The sequence below is a fragment of the Hermetia illucens genome, chromosome 4 (genome assembly GCF_905115235.1).
Source record: "Hermetia illucens chromosome 4, iHerIll2.2.curated.20191125, whole genome shotgun sequence".
Classification (NCBI taxonomy): domain Eukaryota; kingdom Metazoa; phylum Arthropoda; class Insecta; order Diptera; family Stratiomyidae; genus Hermetia; species Hermetia illucens.
The window spans coordinates 82320463-82335777 of record NC_051852.1 but is presented as its reverse complement, the minus strand read 5'-3'; the positions used below and the strand labels follow the sequence as shown (position 1 = coordinate 82335777).

Below are 15315 nucleotides of genomic sequence, written 5' to 3'. Positions count from 1 at the left end.
AGATCATATATATATATATATGCTTTGGTGCACGGGGTAGAGTGTAATAGGGCCCATACACTGTCAAACAAATTGTGCAACGGGGCGATGCGCAACGTTGCGTTGTGCAATTGCATTTCCCATACACTTAGTTAAATTTTGTCCAATCATTAATTACAAGTAGGTATGAGTAACATGCCATTAAAAGGGTATTGCATCTATCTGTATTGTTGTCTGGAGGGGTAGGAGGGTAAGGGGGTGGAGTCCTCTCTAGCCTCCCTTCCACATTGGGGCGATATTTACTCTAACAGCTTATTTATGATTCGAAACTAGCCCTTTTTCGAGGTGCTGTAACTTTAGGAGAAATGGAAAGGAGGAATATTTTTTTCCTTCTATATATCCTCTTTACACTCTTACTATCCGGAGATATGGTTGGCAAACTCAACTTTACCATGATAATATTAAAATACCCCCCATTAGACGGAGGGAATTTGAGAAAGAGGACATGCTTTATCACAGCAGAAATAGGGCTCAAAATTAAACCTTTTCGTTTAAAGGGCTGGTGGTTGCCGCTGTCCTTTAACGAGGTTAGAAAAAGAAAACCTTTCTCCCCATTCCGTCCTACTCGCGGGTTAACCTTGAAAATTCAACTTCATTAGCAAATTATTGCGCAACAGCCTGCGTTGCGCAATTTGTTTGGTAGTTTATGGGCCTTATAAGTGAAGTGAAGATGCGTTAGCTCAACTTAGATACGCACATATATATGTATGCATCTTCTTCTTTATCTTCAGCCTTTGTCCCGTTCACAAGCGGGGTCGGCTCGTCGTGATCGGTTTCGCCATTTGGCTCTATCGAATGCCTGATCTGGGTGCAATCTCGAGGCTTTTAAATCCCAATCCAGCGTATCCAGCCACCGTTGTTTAGGTCTGCCTTTTGGTCGTTTACCATCGACTTCGATGTTCAGACCAATTTTGGAATTCTCGTTAGCACGAATTGCGAGACCATACCACCGAAGACGCTTCTCTCGCAACTTTCCCACGGTCGGTGCAACCCCATAACGATCGCGGATATCCTCATTTCGGATGTGATCAAAACGTGTCATGCCGTAATACACAATGTTTGTTTGTTTAGGATGAACACGGTATTTATGTCGTTGATATATATGTACATATGTGTATCTTGGAGTTTGCGAAATATGACGGAATATTTTGTATTCTTAGCTATGTACGAATGGAAAATCGTGTATAGAGAGTTTCTCACATAAGATGAACACAAAACCTTTAAATACGAAGCGCCCAGCCTGTTTGTTTATTTGAATGTATCTTAAAACATCAGACCTGCCTTTCTTTGTGGTGTTTACAATGTGAGGGTTGTGAGTAGATTAACTCTTCTACCGAGTGACTGCTTTACTCAATCCTCCACCAATTAGATAATTTTTAAGGAGTAGGTCATTTTGGTGAGAAAGAAAGGTAATCAAATTGGTTGTGGCAGTTCCCGAATTGGGGCTTAAGAATAGGATAGAATAGATAGGGTAGAAATTAGTGGACTCGCAACCATGATTGATTTTTGAAGTGTGCGCACGCTCCTCGACAACGGTAGCAAGGGTCCCCAGAAAGCTCGCTTTATCCAACTAGAGCCTGACTTTCAACGATATAAGGTGCACATTCTGGGCCTAAGCGAAATAAGTTGGTGGGACTCTACTTATCTCCATCTTACGACAATATGCTTTTGTACTCTGGAAAGCCAAGTGGTAACAGACGCGGACTCGGTCTCGGGTTGCTTCTGACGGTTACCGCAAGGCACGCTCTCTTGATCTGGGAGTCGGTTTCTGTCAGACTTCTACATAAAAGCAAGAGTCCGCTCTAGGTTAAGGAGCATTGCAATGTACAATGCTATGTACCAACGGATACTTTCTATATAGTGGAGGAGGACGTTTTTTACGAGCAATTACACGCAGTTCAATAGAGCTCTGACAACCCTTTGCTCGGTTATGTGATGATGAAACACTGTCTTAGCGACTATAACAACAAACACTGGTGGCAGGCTGACTGCGGTATGGTGGTAGTGGATCGAAGAACGTTAGGTATTGAAGGCTCTATTGATCGCTGCGGGTGATGGCATGCGTCACCCGCTCGAATTACAATACCGAGCGAAATCCCGGGAGGCTGAGCGTAGTGTGCGCGGTGAAGTTTTACCAACAAGTCAGCAGGATGAAACCTTATACACCTCGATGCTCATCCTGCCGAGACAAAGAGGGAAATCTGATTTCCGGTAGAATGGGCATATTAGAGCGATGGGTTGAGTACTTTGTGGAATTGCTAAACAACCGAAATATCGACGAGTTGGAGGTCCCGCCATCTGAAGACGATGGACAAATACTGCCACCACCAAGTAAAGAAGAAATAGTCTGTGCAATTCATGGTTTTATAAATCATGAGTCGCCAGGAACCGATGGAATAACAGCCGAATTGAATTAAATATAGAGGTGACCAACTACACCATTGCAACTGATTCATCAACTGATGCTCAAGGTGTGGGACAATGAATCAAAGCCTGCCGATTGGAAATTAGGCATTATTTGCCCCATACGCAAAAAAGGAAATATCAGGCAGTGCAGTAATTATAGAGGTATCACGTTGCTGAGCACCGACTATAAGATATTTTCCGCTTTCCTGCTAGTTGGGGTGGAATATGGCTACCAGTTGCGCCTATTTTCATCGACTTCAAGGTCTACGATAGCAAACTGTACACGGCCATGAGAGAATTTGGTATCGCGACGAAAGTGATAAGATTGACTGGCTGATGTGCGAGGCCAGATAAAAGCAGCAGTTCACCTTCGAGACCATTCGACATCAATAACAGTCTAAGAAAAGGAGATGCTTACAATGTATTATTTTTAACCTGCGGCATTTAAGTCCACCCAACTACTGGCCTATGCTGACGAGACCGACGTCATGAGAAAAACGACTTGAGACATACAAACTGCCTACATCCAGATCAAGCAGGCGGCGCAAGATCTTGGGCTGCATCTTAAGGAAAGCAAGACGAAATATATGGTGGCAACGTCAGCACCAAAATCCAACCAACCAACAACATCAAATCTCACTGGTCGGACGAGAATAATAAAGTCTACATAACGATGAAATCTATGAGCCATACCGGCTCAATAGGTTGCGGTGGGCAAGTCATTTAATTCGTATGGATGACGATGATTCAGCCCGAAAAGTTTATAAGAGCAATATCTATGGCAGAAAAAGAAGACGAGGCAGGTCCTGCCTGAAATGAAGCAGTGGGTAGGCCAGTATACCAGACAGCTTTTAGGGATATCGAATTGTTTGACCTCGGCGTAAAACATTTTAAATTTCTTATTAGGGCAGGCCTAGACTGGATACTGGTTGTTGCGCTGTTGATGATGATGGCTCACAAATGGGTAAAGGATATTATTCAATATCCAATTGTTTTGGTTCAAGTAGCGGGTTAGATTGAAAACTTCACAGATATGCAGCGCTCCACCTGGTTTAGGTGTTATCACAATTGGTGATACCCAGTTATTGAATTTTGTCGGTTGCCAAGTACCAGCGTTTGTGATTAGCTCTGCTTTCTCCTTGAATTTTGTCATTTATGTAAAGGATATTGACTGTGATTTTGGTGTTTGTTTTTTAAATTAACAGTTGGCTTGAAATTTGTTACAAATATCAGTAATTTTGGGGTCCACTTCATTCACATTTGAAATTTGCTGAATTTCGAAAATGATATTTTAAAAAAGTGCTTCCCGAAGAGATTCTTCGAATTGTCGGCGGCTGTCCCTTTTTTGCATATTTATTACAAATTCCGTCGCAAAATCTGCATTTGTCCCGTGTGTGCGAGTGACCACAGCTAGAGCAAGATTTTAACCCGTTCTAGCTTGCTTTTGCGCCACGCTACGCCATGCAGAGCAATCGACTCCCCCAAAATGGCTGATGGGTGGACTGCTCCTTGGTCGCTTGGCCCAAAATAGTAGAGAAGGATTCTAGGAGTATTAGGGGGGAGTTGAAGCACATTTCAGGTAACCGATTGTACGTAGAAGGGGTTGTCGTGCTATACCTGGCCAAGGGGTAAATAGGAACCACTTGTATTACTTAGAGGAAATTACAAAAGAAATTGTATTTTCGTATGCAAAATTGCAATCCGGACAGGGCTCAAGAATTTTAATAATGACATCAAAAGCTCAAATAATAAGTAGTTAATACTTCATGTGAAGATCTTTAGCTTCATATACAGCCTTCACTTTTTGAGGCATGAATTTGACCAGACGCTCGACATATTCAGCGGATTTTTTTTCCAGTTCTTCGAGGAGACGTTCCTTCCAGCGTTGTTTGCTCGAAATGGAACGCGAAGTCAGTCCTCGCTGTGATCCCACAGGTTCTCAGTAATATTGCAATTGCAGATTATGGAAGGGTTTCGTCTACCTTCAGACAATTGAATAATAACCAAATGCTTGCTTTCCACGTCTTATATTCCTGGTCATTGTCTTCATACATTTTAAATGTTTTGGGAATACCCGCCCCCATAGTGTCATGCTCTATAGCATGGTGTAAATTATTGCCATGACCTTGAAATTATATTATTATAATTTTATTTTTGCAGATATCGGTATTTTGAGGACTCGACGTTGTATAGGGGCACCTTTTAGATTTTTTTTCGGATTTTTAGACTGAGTAGTTTCTGAGAATGGCCACGTGAAATAAGTGATAACTTTCTATCCCTGGCACTTCGGACTTCGTACTTCGGTCAGGGTTAATAGATGCATTTTATATAATATTTTACATGTCTATACTTAATGAGAAAAAAAATACACTCCCTTCACAATTCACAGAGTGAAAAGGAATCGTTACTCTACATAAAAGGCACACCCGAGCAACTCGGAAGAATCCTCGAGAAGCAGAAAATACACACCATCTTCATTTAGAGTTTTATCTTGTTTTCAACCCGCAGCGGAAAAGCTTCCCTAATGTGAAAATGTCAGATATCCTACCTAAGCTTGGATTTTCAAGCCACCCCTTTACATTTTACTTTGAAGTATCAATTCCATTTGGGGGGACAGTAGTATTTACAACTTACTTGTGCTTCTAAACTACCAAACTTCCTTATCGTAGAATCGGGTATAACTACGTTTAAGACATATTTCAAAGTTAGGGCAAATGATCACATATTTTAATGCATTAATGGAACACACACCGTAATTGTTATTATTATTTTACAGGTCGTGGGGACGAAAATGGAATAGATTCAAAGTTGACGAATTGGTTCATTTCACTGATTGGCGTGTCCAATACGATTTTTCGGCTAGTAGCGGGCCTTGTCTCATTTTTGCCCAAGTTTGATTCATCATATTTGAGTGCAATAGTTTTACTAATTTCTGGATTTCTCACATTTGTCAGTGGATTTGTTGGACAAGCAAATGTTACGTTTCAGCTTATTTACTGTGTAATATTTGGAAGTGGATCAGGTGAGTGTTAATTAGCAGAATAAATTATAAAATTAGTATGAAAAGTGCGCCTTCCCTGCGTATTTAAAAGTATGACACTTGCCTTCAGAGTGCTGATACTTATATTGAAAAATATTTACTTTTCGACTGTAAATGAAAAACGGCAAATTTTTTTAACATGATGAGTAAAATTGTGGGGAATCGCTAACTATTTGTAACTAACTATAACAAAATTATCATTTTATATTTATATTTTTCACATTTTTTTCTGACATTTATAAAATAAAGTTGTTCAACGATTTGTTTCACTGGTGTACTGAATTTAATTTAAATAAAACAATTGCTTATTTTGCTCCAATTAGAAAAACCTTCTGCACTGGGCGTCTGTAGCTAGAACAAGGGGCAAACTCGTGGTCAGATCAAGTGGTGAGGTTTTTTCTCCGCGGACCGGGCGCTTTGGCGCGCGCCGCTTTAGTACTCCACTGCAAATTTTATTGCAGCGGTCTCCACAAACTAATGTCCGTTTTACCATCTGTCTGCCTGCCAAAATAAAGTACAAAGCAGAGCAAGAAGTATTCTCGCCAGGCAAACTCAAAAAAGGAAGCACTTTCTTTTTAAAATAGAACTAACATTTTTTCTTCATTTGGCATGGAGGGTATTTCGACACCATATAGTGGTAGCCCCTTAATTTTTTCAAATTCTTGGGTGGGGTAGTTTTTGAGAATGGCTCCATGAAAGAAATTATCATTTTCGGCCTCCTGCACCAAATGACAAAACTAAGACCGACTGTGGGAAGTACTAACCAAGACCTTTCATTTGATAGCCCACTTCCTTTTACATGTATGGGGATTCCCCTTTAAATTCGACATAGAAGGATGTAACTCACTGTATGGGTGGGCGTTTCCACCTTTCGATAAAATTTGGTGACAGGTAGATGATAGACAGATTTGAATTAGGTTTTGTTTTACACATCAATCTTAAAAAAGTGTCAAAAGGCGTCATATCTAATGTCTGCTATGTGCTGCCTTATTTCTTATCACCTCTGCAAGTCTATTTAGAGCATTGTTAACTATTTTTTTTGGGGAATTTATAGGCACATTTATCTACTCTTCTTGCATTCTTCTCCAGAAGAAGTGCAGATTCGACGAGCCTCTAGTGGAATTCTGTTATCTAGAATGGTCCACAAATGCTCAATCGGGATCAAGTCTGGCGACTGAGACGGCCACTCTAATTGTTCAATATCACTGTTTTACAATTTTACTCGTGTGCTTGGGATCATTATCTTGCTGGAAAATATAATCACCTAATCAACTTTTCGCAAGGTTTGCCTTTGAAACATTTACATCTAGCGCTCCAGTCATTTTTGGATTAATTTTCGCAAGCTGTTCGACTCTTGCGGCAGAGAAGCCTACCATTGAGGAACCGCCATGTTTAATCGTGGCTGTAATATTTTTGTTTTTAGTCTCTGGGAAGGCTCACACCAAACTCGATTACGCTTTCTTGGATTTTTCGACTCAAATTTTGATTCATCTGACCAAATCATTCTATGGCATTCTATGATTCGGGGATGTTAATATATCTTTTTGCAAATGATAGTCGTTTTCTAATGTTGGCTGCGCGCAGTAGAGGTTTCTTTTTAGAAAAATAACTCCTCCATCTTGCTTTAACTGGTCTTCTTTGCATTTTACGTCACGAAATGTTCAAGTTGATGGCTTCTTTTATTTCTCTTGCGGAGTTTTTTGGCCTTTTTAAGGTTTTGTATAAACACAAAACCTTATTAAAATCGGTTTACTGTCTGTCTGTCTGTCTGTCCGTCACACGCATTTTTCTCGGAGACGGTTACAGCGATTGACACCAAATTTGGTAGAAAGCTGGGAACTGTGAACGCTCACGCGTACAGTGAGTTACATCCTTTTATGATGAATTTAAGGGGGGTCCCCATACATGCAAAAGGGGGGTGTACATTTTTTTTTCATCAAATATAGTCATGTGGGGTATCAGATTAAAAGTTTCGTTCGTTCGGATATTTGTTTGAAAGGTGGGGAGTGCGGGGGTTGAAAGTGATCATTCTTTTAAGGGGGCCATTCTCAGAAACTACCCAACAGAAAAATCTGAAAAAAATCAAGAGGCTGCCATTATATGGTGCCTGGGATCCAAAATACCTTCCATACTTATATCTGTACAAATAAAGTGAATAATAGTATTTTACTATAATCTTTAGGAATTGACGCTAGCACTACGAAATTTCGCAAAAATATAGGGTATAATATAGAGCATCTCACCAAGTTTGGTGGAAATCGCGCTATTACTGATGAAGTTATAATACGTTAAAGTTGTCGCTTCTTTGCAAATTCAAGACACACATAATATATGCATATATTACGTGCTACATACTAAGAAATACACAAAACCTTCGTACCTGAAGCATCCAGCTTCCGGTTTCCCGACTTGTTTAGCTTCTATCAAATTTTTCGGTCATCCACTACAGTAGTTTTCCGTTTTCGGCCACACAATTTCTTAAAACGCTCGGTAGTTCTGCGTAATTTATATTTTTCTCCTATTTCTCTTGCTCCAGATGGCAAAATTTTATATTTCGCTGCCATCATTGTCATTTACTAACAAATCTTTCGCTTTCTCCGACAACAGCTTCATTGCGAAAACCTAAAAGCCGAAAGATCATGAATGCAATTTTATCGAACTTAAGCTAATAAATGTGATATTACCTTTGTATCTACTCTTTTTAACATTTTTTAGGAACCATGTGTTCTTGACAAGTGCAGGTTTTGCACTTTATTTTGTCCGAATCCGAATGTGGAACTATGAGTCTGTTCCAATTTCAGCTTACTAAGAAGTAAGTATATGTAACAGAGATGTATTCGGAGTTATCATTCATAAAAACCGTCCCGATTTTGGAATGGAGGTGTTTGCACTTTATTTTGTCCTATAGTGTATATATATATTTATTCTTTCAGCGATCATACCTCAGTGATTTTTATTGGGATCGTTTTGAAATTTTGAGAACGTATTCTCAGATAGTTATACTTTACGAAAATTCAAAGCCACAAGTGGGGTTAGCTTCTTAGCGGTTAATTCCGCAACTATAATTCTTTAAAAAAGAAAAAGATATCGTGGTGCTAATATTTAGTGTTTACATATGTGTGCCTTATGTCTCCTGTTATTCCTTTATTTGGTATAGTTTACATACACAGCTTATTTTTTGTTGTTACTTTTTCTATTTGATTTTTGATACGACCGAGCACATCATTTTCGTCAAATCCTATTGTTGAGATTGAGATGAAAACAATAACCGAACTGTCGTGGTCACTTATCCAATCAAAGGTAGCACAAAAGCTTTAACAGATTCACTAATGCGTAGGTAAAAAGGTGACGATCTTTACAATACGTTGGCAAATCCCAGTAAGCTTGTCAATCACAGCTGGTTCCATTTTCTATATATGTAGCTTATGCTCCATTGATTTCACTGCTTTGAGGGGCAAGGAAGAGTGTGATAATTGATTATAGCTACCGTGCCTTAACTATCATGACCATCGCATCGAAACTGTCACTAATCCCAAATATTTCACTGTGGGTTTGGAAATGATATGATATCTCCAAAACTTATCCAACATTTTCAGATTGCTAGCAGCTTTTAAGTCGTTTTATCAATATAATACAATTCTCCTCCTCCCATAACGCCATGGCGCCACAATAAGATGTCGGTCCTTTCCCTCTAGAAATATTTGTCTCTATAATTCTCGGTCCAGCTACCGTTTTCTCCAATTTCGGAAACCAGGGTTTAGCTTCCTCTTCCACTTTGCCTTTGGGTAGGCACTTAGCAATTCTTCTGTCGCCTATACGCTCTACATGGCAAGACCACTGGGGCTTTCGAATCTTGAAGTAAATGGTGGTTTTTGGTGGAAACTATCCAGTTCTCATTTAGCTTCCGCTTTGCGCCATTTGCACCAACTGTCCTCGCCTGCTGGACAATTTTGACGCTGGGGATTTTCGTCTGTAGAACATTTATGGAAGAAAGTTGCCCAAATTCCTTGTTTTATTCCTTCTATCGAATTTGCGTGACGACAAATAGCTAGCCCAAAAAATGTAGTGAGGTCGTTAATAACCTTCTCAGTAAATTTTCCAGCCCCTTTTCCACCAATGATTTTGTGATTCTTCTTCGCCTTTCTAAGGCGCGTTCCCATTCTTTTCTCGACATGTCCTACGCATTCCTTTTCTACTACTACGTATATTTTATTATTTGCAGAAATTAGCAGAAATACCGGAGAAAACTCCAGCAAAATCCAATATACAATATACAAAACTTGTCGGAATTGGAACATCCATGTTCATGCTTGCTAAAAGTTTCTTTGCTGATGTTGATGCTAAGTCCTTTTTCTTCTCTGATAACTATCGATTTCCATGAAATACTCGTTTTTTAGTGCGAGCACGATCGTACGATCCATTTTAAAAAATCATTAAACACACAAACAGCACAATACTTACAACAAAATATAACTGACTATAGCTTGAAAGCCTTTCAGTGCTCACTCTAGACTGAATTGAAGTAATATGCTATTATTAACTTTATTTGAACAGATATCGGTATGGAGGGTTTTTCGCAGCCCAAACATCATATAGTGGCAGCTTCGGTATTTTTTTCAGATTTATCGGTGACCAATGACAACTCCGCCCTACGCCGTAGTGAATTAAATGTCGGAATTGTGACCAGCTTTGAAAAGCACTAATCGACACCTTTCATTTGATACCCCACATAACTATATTTAATGAAAAAAACTTACCATCCTCCCGTTTTTGTATATATGGGGGCCTCTCCTCCCTTAAATTCCACGCAGAGCGATGTAACTTACTTTATGTGCGATCATTAACAATTCTACCTTCCTATGAAACTTTTATGTCAATCACTATAACCGTTTCTGGGAAAAATGCATGTGGCAGACAGAAAGACAGACGAATGGACAAACAGTAAACTGATTTTAATAAGGGTTTGTTTTACACAAAAGCTTAAAAAGTATCCGCTGGCTAATCAACCGAAGTTCTAACGAGACCTATGGAATTCAGTTATGGGGCGCCACGAAAATTATTGACATCAGGCTGCTGCAATAGACGCACTCTAAGATTCCACTAATAATCGCAAATGCACTTTTGTTAATCAGAAACGTTAGCTTAATCAAGATCTATTGTAAATACTCCTCTGGTAGATGACGAAATGCTTTGCCAAGTTCAAAATATGATATCAATAAAAACTTAAAAACCACCCACTATTTTTGGGAGGAAATTGGTCAATGGTCCTCATTAATATGATATAATTGATTATGACAACTCATAATTATGTGGCGGAACGATACCGGGCGCACTGAGAGAGAGCGCAACCTGCCACAAGGCCGGTTAGAGAGAGCGGAACTACTTCATACAGAGTAATCGACTGAAGTGACCTTGCCGGTTCATTTTGATATGTAAAAATTTAGAAAAATAATTGAGTTGAAGTTTTGCTTGTCATTTTTTGTAATTTTTATTTTGTTGGAATTAAGTTGAGTTGTGAATAAATAAATATAATAAATATAATGTTTTATTTTTTATCTATTATAGTCCTTGCTTTTATTATCCTCCTTACTCAATGCAATTTTGGTTAAATAAGCTTATTAGTAACTCACTATTACGTCAGAATTTAAAATATGTCAAACCAGTACATGCATGTGATGTGGTTAGAATTAATTGGAGGTCGGAAGTTATAATAATAAAAATAATTTCAAGCTATTTAAATAAAAGCTTTGTTGGCGCAGAAGAGTCGTTATAGACAGTAGTTTGCTAAATGTCTTTGGAGTATCCTTCAATCCAGGGCAAAGGAGAGCAGGAAGTGAAGGGCCGGACTACATTTAGAAATCAATAGGGACAAATTTATAGCAGCATATCACACTAATTTTCAATTAGTGTTGAGTGCTCTCTTGACGTGTCTTGACAGAAACAGACACCGACTTTGACTGCAACAGCTCAGCGATCCTTTTAATACTAATTTCTGAATCCTATTCTGATATGTTTCCAACCATTTTGAAAGACGTGAAGACTGAAGCCTAATATCGCTTGATTTGTTTTCAGCCTTCTTCAACACACTCAAACAAGTGATTTTCGTACGATGCCTTGGTCTGGACAACCTAACAAATGCTTTTGGGATAAGTTCGTTGATTATGGGGATCGCAACGTTGATCGGGATGCCCATTGGCGGTATCCTGAGAGATGCAACGGGAAATGCCGACGCCACCTTCATGTATGGTGGCCTTTCAATTATTCTATCTGGTGTCTTACAGGCTCTCGTTCCATTATGTCTGAAGCATCAACAAGCAAAACATGCCCGCAAACAGAGGGAAGCAAAAAAATTGGCAGCAGAAAAGAGAAAGAAGGAGCACGTGAAATGACATTTTATTGTTGTGCAGTTGGATTGCATAAATTTCATTGCAACAGTGTATGTTTATTTTATTTGATTAGACTTTATTTTATTGAACGAAAGATCGACTGTAACATTTTAAGTGGAAGCTATGTTTTTTTTTCTTGAAATTGCTGAGAAAATCGAATTATAATCAATGCTTAACTGGAGAGAGTATTTTCTAGGTTACAATTATTATATGAAGCTTCCGGTGGTTCCCGAGGACGATGCTACATTCAAACTTGTTTAATTACAAAATATGGAAATCAGTAAGGTTCACAAATACCGATTGGTCAGGACTGCTAAAATTCGAATAAAAGGTTATGTTGACGCATGGGTCGGATGACGTGTTGAACAGAAGTCGGAATTAGCAGTGAGCAGGCTACACATTAAGGCCACGCCGATTATACTCTGCAGCGGAGTCCAGGATTCTATGATCACCGTACAACTATGTAGTGCAGAATATTCGAACAATAGTGTGGGTTTCTCGGAAAGCTCTGGCCGGAGTTAAAGCAAATAGTCCGATGATAGCAATGTTGGCTCTTGAGAGCTCCGAGATGTACCAAGGAGCTTGTATTGTTACAGGAACTACAGATTTCATCCGTAGAAGGTGTAAGGCACTTTGCAGTGGATTCAGTCTCATGGGAGGTGCCTTTTCAACTTTTAGATTTGAGAAACCAAACCAAACGGTTGCCCCAATAGTGTGCTGGCCCATTGTACTCGCCACCCCGTCTAACGGAATATTCCGGATTCGTTAACGTATCGCAGGATTTCCGTTAGTGGACGTGATGCTACCCGTCGCAATTGGAGAACATCGATACCAAAGATCTGATGCTTGATGCGTCCATAGGCGCGGCATTCACATAACTAGGAAATGCTCCGTGGATTCCTGTCATTATGGGAAGCTTGTTCTCAGTTTTTGAAAACAGAATTAGCCAATGCTACTGATACCCCAATTGCTGGCTCCAGTCCCTGCATAGGGGAGATTGACCCCTCTTTCGCTAAAGCGTCCGAGATTTCATTTCCCTCTACGCCACAGTGACCAGGTACTCAGAGTAGTTCCACCATATTGAATCTAGAGATAGAGTTCAAACGGTTTCTGCATTTCTGAACGATTTTCGAGATGATCAAAGGACTGCTCAATGCCTTCAATGCAGCTTGGCTGTCACTGCAGATTGCGATGCGCTTGCCCTTCAACCGCTCGTCAATGATCCAGTTTGCCGCCCTTAGGATCGCATAAACTTCGGCTTGAAAAACCGTTGCATATTGTCTCAAAGGAAAAGCCCAATTCTCGTTTTTATTCGAGAGGTAGACTCCGGCTCCAGAAACCTCTTCTGTTTTTGAGCCATCGGTGTAGAACAGTCCCAGTTCTCTCTACGCTTCAGGGTAACCTCATATCTTCTACCAAACAGATATATGGGGACACGAGAATCGAAAGGCATTGTAAGAACTGGATTCAGTCCTCCCAATAACTCTTCCAATGCTCTGTGCCCCACATCCGGTTTTTCCCCATAGATCTAATCAAATTAGTCTATGATCTGCTCTCATTGCAGTGCTTTGAATAAATATATCCAGGGGCTGCAAATAGTAGTGCATTCAGAGCTGCGCCGGATGTCGTGCTCCTAGCACCAGTGATAGCCAGACGCACAGTTCTTTGCAGTGCGGCTAGTTTATGGTGAAAACCTTTCTGTCTCACCTTAACCCACCACAGTACTGATGCATTTACGAACATCGGCCTAATGATGGCAACGTATATCCACATTACCTGAGTCCTCATGTTGAGGCAAAGGTCCGTCTGCACAGCCCATAAGCTGTGAGAGCTCGTTTCACCTTTACCTCTACATGTTTATTCCAAGGAAGTTTTTTATCTAGAGTGACTCCCAGATAGTTCACTTCTTCGGAGAGTTGAAGGGTAGTACCCCTCATCTCAGGGAGGCAAAGTCGATCCAGGTTTCTCCTTTTTGTGAATAGAACCATTGTGGTTTTATTTGGATTAACTGACAGACCATGTCTGAGGCACCAGCTGTCTATCAAATCAACGGCAGGTTGTATATTCCTACACACCGTTCCAAGGTCCCAATCAACGACAAGCACAGCCACGTCATCAGCATAAGCTTGAGCGTGTATTGGCAAATTTTGCAGTTCGCACAGTAGTGAGTCGATCAGCATACTCCACAGAAGTGGCGAAAGCACACCTCCTTGGGGGCTGCCCTTCGTTGCAGTTAGGTAGCGATCGACACCTACCTCGGCGCACAGCAGTCTCTGCGTTAGCATAGCATGGATCCACTTAATTAAAGCATCATCAACACTATGCGTTCTGGCAGTCGAAAGCCCCTTCAATGTCCACGAACACCCCTATCGCGTACTCACCATTCAAACTTGCATCATCTATCTTTGTGACCAAAGAATGAAGAGCAGACTCACAGGACTTTCCACGTTGGTAAGCATGCTGGTTTTCACTAAGTGGGTGTGACCTAAGTGCCTTTCCACGAATGTGACGCTCCACCAGTCTCTCCAAACCTTTCAGCAAGAATGAAGTCACGCTGATCTGTCTGAAGTTCTTTGTATTAGAATAGTCATCTTTCCCGGGTTTCGGTATAAAGGCTACCTTAACCTGTTGCCAAGAGGAAGGCACGTAGCCCAGAGCAAGACATCCTCGAAAAATATTTCTTAGAGATCGCTCTAAACGCTCCATACCCTCCTTTAGCTTTGTCAGATAGATAGATAGGGTGGTATACTTCCAGAAGGGTCTGTACTGAATCCAGTCTGGAGCTTGTGAAAGTACCATCGGGTTTTCTAAGAGAATCCAACTTGGCCGACTCATCCCTTTTGAGGACTCTGCACAGCCTTGAAGTCTCTCTTTCCTCTCAGTACGCTCTAAAGGAGTCTCGTTTCGAACACCTAACGAGCCTCTTATATTCACGCTGTGAGTTCCTGAAATTCAACCAGTCTTCGTTCTTGCTACTTTTGCACCAAGGAACCGTTTTACCCCCTTGGGCTCGGGAAATAGGACAAGCCTCTTCATAGCACTCTAAAAGTATGCAGTTTAGAGTTTTCAATTCATCTCCCAGCGCCAAGGGAGTCCTTAGTCACCTAGGGAACTGTACTTTTTTGCCAAGGGGTTCATTGTATTTTGCCCAATCCGTTTTCCTAGGGTTCCGTCTTAGTACTGCAGACTGTTCGCCCGCAATAGTCAGATTGAATTCTAGATATCGGTGATCCGACAGTGAGTCCTCGCCTAGCACTCGCCAGTGTGTAATCAACTCTAACTATTTTGAGGTACAGATTGTTAGGTCAATTACTTCGCTTCTTTTCGGTCCCACGAACGTAGGAGCGCAGCCTACGTTTGCAGTCATAAGACCCGATGAAGTGATGAAATCAAATGGCTTCTCCCCTCTTGGATTGCATTTGCTACTGCCCCAACAAGTATGTT

General features: G+C 40.5%; 1 protein-coding gene across 1 annotated transcript in view; it reads left to right on the top strand.

The window, feature by feature from the left end:
- Nucleotides 1–12052, top strand: part of LOC119654930 — a 39595-nt gene extending 27543 nt beyond the window's left edge. The window contains exons 9-10 of the mRNA XM_038060582.1: nt 5222–5467; nt 11558–12052. Coding sequence (XP_037916510.1) covers nt 5222–5467; nt 11558–11874 — 563 coding nt within the window. The 3' untranslated portion in view covers nt 11875–12052. The remainder of the gene's footprint in view (nt 1–5221; nt 5468–11557) is intronic.
- The last annotated feature ends 3263 nt before the right edge of the window (nt 12053–15315 follow it).